The 10440-nt window shown below is 29.9% G+C and overlaps 1 protein-coding gene across 1 annotated transcript; it reads left to right on the top strand.

The window, feature by feature from the left end:
- Nucleotides 1-3680: 3680 nt before the first annotated feature.
- Nucleotides 3681-7218, top strand: LOC107485082 (glycerol-3-phosphate 2-O-acyltransferase 6). The gene is made up of 2 exons (XM_016105609.3): nucleotides 3681-4500; nucleotides 6160-7218. Exons 1-2 carry the CDS (start codon nucleotides 3877-3879, stop codon nucleotides 7033-7035), a joined length of 1500 nt encoding a protein of 499 aa, XP_015961095.1. The 5' UTR covers nucleotides 3681-3876; the 3' UTR covers nucleotides 7036-7218.
- The last annotated feature ends 3222 nt before the right edge of the window (nucleotides 7219-10440 follow it).

Raw genomic sequence — 10440 nt, 5'->3', positions numbered from 1 at the left:
TTGGTATAATATAACCCAGATGAAAGTGAGGTAACTTTTAATTTGTAATATAACCTTTTTATTTGAATCATGAGTTGTGATACATAAGTACTCATAATTTTTCTCATTCATTGTTTCAATATGATATCCATTTCAGCGAATATCTTTAAAACTCAACAAGTTTCTTAGAGACTTGGTAGACAATAGTGCATTATTTATTATGAATTTTGTTCTTACAGAAAACAAAATTATAGCTCTTCAGGAGCCTTCTATCACATTACCTAAACCAATAATAGTATTAACATATTCTTCTTTTGGCACAAGATGAGTAAAGTATATATTACTTTCGAGAATGGTGTGCAAACTTACACTATCCGCAAGGCATACATCTTCATTATATATTCTTGTCATTTTCTTCAAAGAATAAAATGAGTAGAAATATTTGCAAAGTAATTGTTTTCTTGATTGAAAATATTTTTTTAGAAGTATAATATATACTAAAAATATTATTATCTTGGCATATTCAGTAATTTTGAAATCCATAATATTTTACTAAACATTATTTATATACATCGTACTTTAAAATTTAAATGCATAGAAAATAAAACTTAACAAGAAGTTTCTTACAATATTTATTTACATGAATACTTAATAATCTCACGTATTAAACTATTCCACCATTGATCAAATGACCAATATTTCCTTCAAGATCCTCAAAGAAATCAAATACATCATAATGAGTGGTGGAGTTTTCAACATCATTTGAAACCAAATTTGTCTCCTTTTTTTGTTGTCCTTTTTCAAAGACGCTTGATAAATATCGACTAGGTGCCTTGGGGTATGACAGGTACGCAACCAATGGTTTATTCCAATCCTTTTGGTTCATTATAAATATATTTATTTTGTTGAAAAATCATTTTTTATTATTTAAAGAAATTTATTTAGTATTATTGTGTATTTTTTTATTTATAATATTTAACTAATTTAATTAAAAAAGCATAATATATGTAATCATATTACTAAATATTAAGTTGTAGAAAAAATTATTAAAATAATATAATTATATATAATAAAAAAATTGAGAGATATAAGATTACACTTATATAGAGTAATTATGGTATACAATGTTGTTACACTCTAAAGGTGATGCAGTAGCTAAAATAAGTGTAACCTATTCTGATAAGCATAAAAGCTAAAAAACGTAGTCTTTTGGTCTTAAATAGCATCACTTGAAAAACATACCCTATTCCTAAACACTAAAAATGTATATAGCTTTTGATATAGAAACGCGTAGCTTTTGAAAATAGACAACAACCAAATAGGCATTCCCACTAAAGCGTCTCCATAGCAAAAAAATATATATATAATCTTTGTCTAAGACATTATTTTTTTTATTTTTAGCTACATTTTTTAAATGTAGCAAAATAAGTATTTTTTTTGTAGTGATTATACTGAAAAAGCCTTTATCCTCTAGTGTCTTCACCCATTTTCGAACCAAACTCAAAGTCTGCTGAAAATCGACCATGAGTTTGGGGGGAGGGGGATGTGAGATAACCTAATGTTTGTGTAATAGAATTAGTTATTCTGTTAGTGCTCTAGTCAAAGAGAGCGATAGTAGTAGTGAGAGCCTCTCTTGTAGTATAAATAGATAGATATTATTGTACTTTATAAGCATGATAATACAATACACAATATACAAGTATTACTTCACAATTCTGCATTTTCTCTCTCTATTCTCTCTTTCATCTCTCTATCACAGACGTACAACTAATATCTCATAGTACGAAATAACTTAATTAACTTGTTCAACCATTGACAAAACTTAAAAGAATTAGCCGAATAAAAATAATAATAATTTTAGAATACATGTTAACTAAAACTGATATAATTAATAATACTATAAACCATAAAGTTGTTGAAGCCGAGAGGGGCTTGTTTAATTTTGTGGAAAAGCCAAACTAATAAGGGGCGGCGTCAATAAACTAAAAAGTAGGCTAATTGAATGTCATGCAACTGTTGTTATCGACTTTCAACTACTCGCGCAACTGCCCCTAAATTGTATACGTCAAATTCCACATAAATAAATAAATAAATACATAATCTCTTAGCTATATTATCAAGCTGTGATATGTTAATAGTTGTCATTCTATGTATACAAAGATATTCATATTTTAGAATTAAGAGAGTACTTCATTAACTCAGAAATTCAATCAGATTTTTGCTAAACAATAACTGAAATTAAAATGTTTAACGAGATAAATTTTAGTTCAAATTTTATATGTATTATGAATCTGTATTTATTAGTTAAATATGCTGTCTGTGAATAAAATCTCAGTCGTATAAGGGAAGCTTGCCACTGCAGTAGACAATTTAATTTGACTCAAGTCAGTTTGGTTAGAAATCTAACAGTTTGTTAAACATAATTAAGAAGGGAAAAACGTATTAATTGCATTGGGAGGCGTCAAAAAAACCAAATCAAATGGAAAACGGATATTTTGAGCATCGGTTCTGCTACGTTACCAACAACATATCTGTCAATTTCTGCCAACTCTTATTTATAATTGTGTTTCATGAAAGTGTGTTCGTGGATGTGTCTAATAAAAACGTCTTTTTTATAACTGTGTTTAATAGAAGTGTCTTTATAGATATATTTTCTGGATGTGTCTCTTTATATATGTATTTAAATATATTAATTACTAGACACATCTACGAACACACTTCCATGAAACACAAATATAAATAAGAGTTGGCAGAAGTTGACAGATAATATGTTGGTACCCTATACTTTTCCTTTGAGCATATATTATTGTATATATGAACATATTTTCAGGCTGCCAATTTTATTTCTTGTTTTATGTTATGTTATGATATTCTACGATTATGTTAACCTCTTTTATCGTCTCATCTAATCTTGGTGGCGGCAGATCTTATTTTAATTTATGAGACGATAAATCTAAAAAAACAATAAATATTGTATTAACTATGCTACATATACATAAAAAAAATCAGTCAATTAATTATTAGTTATTGGTATAAAATTTATATTAAAATTTTAGATATGAGTTAAATAACATATATATATTTATACACAAATATATAATCGCTGATTTAATTATTATTTTTTGTGTACAACGTGATAACAGATCTTTTGTATTTATAGTATTTAATTTTAGATGTATGATTTTGAATATTTTGATATTCAAAATTTTCTCATTAATTATTAACTGGCTTTTATTGTCCATAGCATAACCAAATTTTCTAATATTTTCGTAGAATATGATAATATTTATTCATTTATTTCATTCAGTTGCTAAATTTAAGATTATCTACACTTCATTGATAAAAAATGATAAAATTGAACATATGTATGGTTTCTATATGTATACCAAAAATATGATAAAATATGTGTATACCATAATTAACATAAGCTATTCCACAAGAGTAACACATGAAAGAAAATAAACTCAAAAAATAATTGGTCTATCAATTTTCTTTCTCTCTTATTACATTTAAATTTTGATACTTTAAATAATATTTCTCTAAATTACATGTACTTTCTCTTAATATATTCTCTAGGAATCTTCCCTATTAATAAAGAAGTTGTTACACTTATAAGCCTCACGTTTAATGTCTCACTCCATACAAAGTATAGTCTCTTTACAAACGTATTATATTCATTATATTATATATATTTCATACATGCTCAAAAATTGTTCAACAACATCACCACATCTTCTCCACCTTCTTCTTTTAAAAACCCCTCATTCTCTTCTCTTTCTCTCCTCATATCAAAACTCACCATGAATATTTCTAATTAGCCTGGCAACTTCTTCCACACCCTTCTTTTTCTTTCTTTCTTCTCTTCATCCATTATTTTAAAGTGTGCCACACAAACAAATGGTCATGGGAGCCTTTTCCCATTTCGAACAAGTCTCGAAATGCAACACTGAAGGAAGATCAAACCAAACGGTAGCCTCAGACTTAGACGGCACGCTACTCGTGTCGCGAAGCGCTTTTCCGTACTACATGCTGGTGGCTATCGAAGCCGGGAGCCTCTTAAGAGCTTTGATACTCTTAATATCTGTTCCATTTGTGTACTTTACATACATATTCATATCGGAGACCATCGCTATCAAAACCCTGATCTTCGTCACCTTTGCAGGTCTGAAGATCAGGGACGTTGAAATGGTGGCGCGGTCCGTACTCCCAAAATTCTACGCCGAGGATGTTCATCCAGTGACGTGGAAAGTTTTTAATTCATTTGGCAAGCGGTACATTGTAACCGCTAGCCCTAGATTAATGGTGGAGCCTTTTGTTAAGACGCTATTGGGGGCTGATAAGGTTCTTGGAACTGAACTTGAAGCAACAAAATCAGGAAGGTTGACTGGGTTTGTTAAGGAACCTGGTGTTCTTGTTGGTGAGCACAAGAAAACTGTTCTTGTTAAAGAATTTCAGTCCAATTTGCCAGATTTGGGACTTGGAGACAGTGAAACTGACCATGACTTCATGTCAATTTGCAAGGTTGGTATATGTTGTTTCTTTCATAATAGCATATATTCTTACATGTTTCCAACATTTTATTAAGTGCTATTTTTTAAAATATGTATTTTTTATATTTATTAAGAAAAATAGAAAAATTGTTTAAATCTTAAAGGTAAAATAGATAATTATTTCAAAGAAAAAGGAGTATATATTTAGCATAGACAAAGAATTGTTTTTATAATATTGGTAGATAAAGTGTTGAGTTATAAATGGTTTAATAATACATATTATTCTATATATAGAAGAGTATCATTAACCTATGATTATTAAATTAACTTTATAACTATATCTTAGTTTCTCTTACCTTGGCTTTTACTTAGTTTTCTATTTTTGGACGGAAAACTATAATAGTAGTGGCTGTTTTTAAATTTCATTGCTGAGTGGTACGGAGCGATAGTGGGCCAATAATATTTAATAAAAGCACCGTGGTTATTAGAAACTAGTCTTTTTTTTCTTTTAACCAAAATTTAATTCATGTTCGGTGAGGGTGTCATTAATGGCCATGAAATGTTGTTTTCAAAATTATAATGATGAGCCTCTATTCTTGTTACTTTTTTCTGTGCATCAAATTTCTCTGGGCATAAGAAAATACCTCTCCTTTGTTTAGTTTCTATTGGTTAGTTTTTTCCTAATATTTATTATCTTCAACGTGCAAGTGGTCCCCAACATCGTATACATGACCCTTTTATTGATTGGGTATTACACCTTAAGGCAATTTCTGTTTTGAGCTGTCTATGCCTTTTCTTTTTAGTTGAGTTCTCTCTCACCACAATTTCATAACTCCCCTTAACTACTTTTTATCACTTATAATTTATGTGCTCCTAATTTGAAAACGAAATTTTCGGTTTACTAAATTGAGGACTTATTATTACTACACTTTTCCATAAGTTCCTCATGTCCAACCCACTTTTAACACAAAATCCAAGTCTCTAGTATTGTTTGTGGCTCATGTAGAAGATATGAAAAGTTACAAAACTCATCAACGTGCATGCATAGCTTCCCATCATTTAATTAGAAAGACCCAAACCTTATGACTTTACCTGTTGACTATATAACTCATAAAATTTTAGTACCGGTCTGCTGATTTTTAACTTTTTCTTCCAATTAGCTAGTAATTCATTTGATTAATTTCAAGAGTGATGTTGATTATTTGGACATCCCTAATAAGTGAGCTTCAGTTTGACATCCATCACGATCCAAAGATTAAAAAGAAAAAACAAGAGAGTTTAAGGTTTCAAGTATGGACACCACATCTCTACCAAAATTTAGTTAAGAGTCTATTTAATTTATAAAAATATTTTTTATTTTATTTTCAATATTTTTTAGATTCTTATTAAAAAATAGTTCTCTAATCAAACCAAATAAATTCTTAATATAAAACAATTAAAAAAGATATTTTTAGAGTTAAATTTCAAAGAGGCATTTCGGAATGACTTGTTAGAGATTTCAATTGCATTAATGATATTCTAAAGTTTTGGAATTATTTTAAAATATGCGATAAATCTTAATCGCCACTTTAAAAAAATTTGACGATAATTTTATAATTATAAAGCACAATCTTTTAACACTTCCAATCACGAATTTGTACTACTAATATTTACAGGATGTTAGTTATAACAATTTAATTGGCGTATGCAGGAAGGATACATGGTCCCAAGAACAAAATGTGAGGCACTTGCAAGAAACAAGCTAATAAGTCCGATCATCTTCCATGAGGGTAGGTTTGTTCAAAGGCCAACTCCACTAGCTTCCCTCTTAACCTTCCTATGGCTGCCAATTGGCATTATCCTCTCAATCCTAAGGGTCTACCTCAACATTCCCCTACCTGAAAGAATTGCATGGTACAACTACAAGCTTCTTGGAATAAGGGTAACCGTTAAAGGTACCCCTCCACCACCCCCAAAGAAAGGACAAAGCGGAGTCCTATTTGTTTGTAACCACCGCACCGTTTTGGATCCGGTGGTTACGGCCGTTGCGCTTGGACGCAAAATTAGTTGCGTTACTTACAGTATAAGTAAGTTCACCGAGATCATTTCGCCGATTAAGGCCGTGGCGCTTTCCCGGGAACGAGAGAAAGACGCTGAGAATATTAAGAGATTGCTTGAGGAAGGAGATTTGGTGATCTGCCCTGAAGGCACCACGTGCAGGGAGCCGTTTTTGCTGCGGTTCAGTGCGCTTTTCGCCGAATTAACGGACAGGATTGTTCCGGTTGCCATTAACACTAAGCAGAGTGTGTTTTATGGAACAACGGTTAGGGGTCACAAACTGTTAGACCCTTATTTTGTGTTTATGAACCCTATGCCGACATATGAGATCACTTTCTTGAACCAGCTTCCCAAGGAGCTTACTTGCAGCGGAGGAAAGTCGGCGATTGAGGTTGCCAATTACATTCAGAGGGTTCTTGCTGGGACACTTGGATTTGAGTGCACCAATTTGACGAGGAAGGATAAGTATGCTATGCTTGCTGGAACTGATGGAAGAGTTGCATCTTCTAACAAGGAGAACAAAGCTTAATTCCAAAAGAAGGAAAAAAAAACATGTTGGAATTTCCTTTTTGATTCTGTATTATTTGGTTATCATTGTGTTTCCAAATTAAAATGTTCTTAGAATTATAATAGTAATAAAGAGAAAAAACAACTGATTGTGATGATTGATAAATATAAATAACAATTTTATGTATATTTTGTTATATTTTTATTATATGAAAAAATTTTTATATATCACTTCTATTATNCTTTTTGTGTCAATTAAAAACATTAACATTAACATAATATTTCTTCCAAAAAATATGTGAGATCAAAATTTAATTAGATTTTTAATTGTAGATATTTTTAATTTTGTAAAAAATATCTATTAATTCTAATATTTTTGACCTGAATAAAGATCTAATTATAAAATTAAAAATAGTGTAGTAGAGACTTAATTGAAAAAAACAAATATAAAACCCTAATTGTAAATTTTATAAAATTATAAAGACCAACAAAGTAATTCAACCTATAAAAAACTAATATCATAAAAAATAATAAAATGTATTAAAAAAATTAGTAATACTAGAAAAATAAAAAAAATCAGTCTAAGCGATTTAAATTTATCTTATTTAATATTTATTATAAAATACATTAAATAAAAGTTAAAAAAATAAATTTTAATAGTTTTTGGCTAAAAATTTTTGTTTAGCAATACCTTTCCTTAAAAATTATACATTCTCATACAGCAGTGCGCGTGAATTTGATAGTTATGGGCTTATGGCTGACATATAGTACCGGTGAAATGTGGCATGTGGGATCATAATAAGGTACATGGATTTAATTTCTTTATCAAGGAAGCAGTAATAACGTTACAGTAGTAACATTAACTTGAAGGCAATTCCAGCTAGAAAGCTGACAAGCATGTCTAAAGAAAAATTAATAGTAGCTTCGCAATAATAGTGGGGAAAGATGGATATAAGAAGTAAATTTGATATGACAAGTTAATCTCATGCCTTATCCTTCATTATTATGGTCAAGCTAAGGCCAGGGGACCTGTATATATAGCTAAGTTTATGTACTGGACTAATCAATCGGCTTTACTCAATTCACATGGAAACAATACTCTACTCTGTTTAATAAAATTCTAAGGAGTTATTAGTTCCATACTTCCATGTAGCAGAACTAATATGCCAGGCATGTTTGTTGCACAAGATATTTTCCCACATGGAATAGTACATCATAGTATAAAAATCTTTCAACTATTATTTTAAATATTATATATTGGATAAAACGGCCAATATTTGTAGATATTTTCCCACATATGCACATTCATGTCGTAACACATTCCCTAGAGTAAAGCTAATAAACACTTAATTAGGTTCTATGTTTGGGAGAACAGAATCCAATTCCCAACCAAAATGAGTTACCTAGAGAAAAGATAGGTGAAGATCAACTTAGCTCAAGGCTCAAGAATTGAATATTCTGTCACGAGTTAAGGATTAATTTGCTATGAATTTGAATTTCATTTAACGATTTGTCATTGGCCAATGAATTATTGTATACAAAGAAAAATTTAAATTCTAATACTTAATTAGTTAAGCAGAAGAATAAATTAACTACTCAATCTATTCAAATTGATTTCTCCTAATTCTTCATTATTGGTCAAAATATGATTAATGCTACGTATAAGCAATTAAGCATGGATGACATTCCCGTAACGGGTATTAATTTTGGTTGTAACCAAAGTTGATAAACGAAATGACGTGTTTGGTAAGAAGACAATAAAAGGGTAATAAGGACTATATAATTAAGGCAGCGAATAAAGTAGCTAGAGAAGCATGTCATGCATCATGTTTCACAAATAATGCAAAATCGATTATTGTCATAATAATAATAATAATAATAATTGTAACACATGAAAATGCAGTGACAGTAAATACGCATATATACACACTGCAAGCGCAATTTAATTATCCAGATTTTCATGTCATTTTCATCAAGCATGTAAAATAAAGTGTCTGAGATCACATAAATAACGTAAAGTAATTCCAATTTTTAACTTAGAACGGAAAACCTTTGCACCAATTACAAGCTGTGCACCTAACTATGAAGGAAGCTATTTATGGGTGAGATAAAGTTTAGGACTAAAATAAGAGAAACTGTGGTCCTTACTTTAGCAGCTTCATAAAAAAAATGCTAGAGGAAGGGATTATTTAATTAATAGGGACCATTTATTTGGACCTTGCTCAATGATGAAAAGTATGAAACTAATATAAGAGGCAATTGAATGAGCACGTGGAAGTGCCAGACTGTGATCTGGGAGAGAGAGTTAAATTTTTTGACGTGTATGTTTTGGTACATTGCCAAAGGCGGTTATCGAAAATTCTGAACCGCCATGTTTTGCCCATGTTCAGTTTCCACACTTGGACTATGGAACTTCGAATCTGGAGGCGCTAATGAATGCTGCTTATTTCGATATTCTTATATATTTCGCTACATCCACGTTTCACACAGCTTTTATTCTAATTACTTCAATTTGTGATGCTTATTTTTTTATTTTTCTTACCTTCTCCATTTCTTTTGCGTTTAAGTTTGAGTAGTTATTACCTGTAGAAAAAAATTAAATGCATTTCTATTCATATGATATAAATAATTGTTATTTCTAGCATTATCATTAATCATTTGTCGCTAATGACTGAATTGTGTATGATATCAGCTGCAGCTGACGCTTTGTGTTGAAAGATTTTTACATATTTTTTAGCAAAGTATCCTAAAAGACAAAAAGAAATCAAATAAATTTTATTTTGTAATCTTCCTTCCTGCTAAATATACCTATCTATTTCTCAAAGTATTTATTGATTGTATTTGTAATTAAAAAAACAATTATTTATATCCATAAATTTTATAAACACTAATTAAAAAACTCATCAAACAAAAAAATTAACGTTATATTATAAAAAATGAATTTTATATGACAAAAATATCAAACCCTAATTTTTAGTTTATTTTTTAATAAGATTTGTAAATTATTCACACCTTTCATTTTTAACTATAAACTCACATCATTTCTTTTTTTTTTTAATTTCAAACTTTTACAATTTTCTATTGTCACCATTTTAACCATATTTTTTTTTATTTTATTGAAAGTTTGTTTCAAAACCTTTTCTATGAGGCACTGGCTTTGGTGTCAGCAACATCTGTGTCTGTCATCTAACTACAACCTCATACCAAGCATCACTTTTATACTGTTTATAACTTTCGATTTTGAGAAATCAAAACTGGTGCAGCTGAAAAAGCCAAGGTGATTGAAATTAGTGGGGGCAATGATGTTGACTTTTATGAAAGGAATTTAAATTGGCTCATCATTCAAGCTAAAATTACCAAAGAATACCTAACTCATAACTCATGCACAGTTTTCATGCTTATAGCAGGAGTTATTCAAACTATTGTT

Source organism: Arachis duranensis, chromosome 4 (assembly GCF_000817695.3).
Source record: "Arachis duranensis cultivar V14167 chromosome 4, aradu.V14167.gnm2.J7QH, whole genome shotgun sequence".
Taxonomy (NCBI): domain Eukaryota; kingdom Viridiplantae; phylum Streptophyta; class Magnoliopsida; order Fabales; family Fabaceae; genus Arachis; species Arachis duranensis.
The sequence above is the reverse complement of the archived record's forward strand: the minus strand, read 5'-3'. Positions and strand labels throughout refer to the sequence as shown.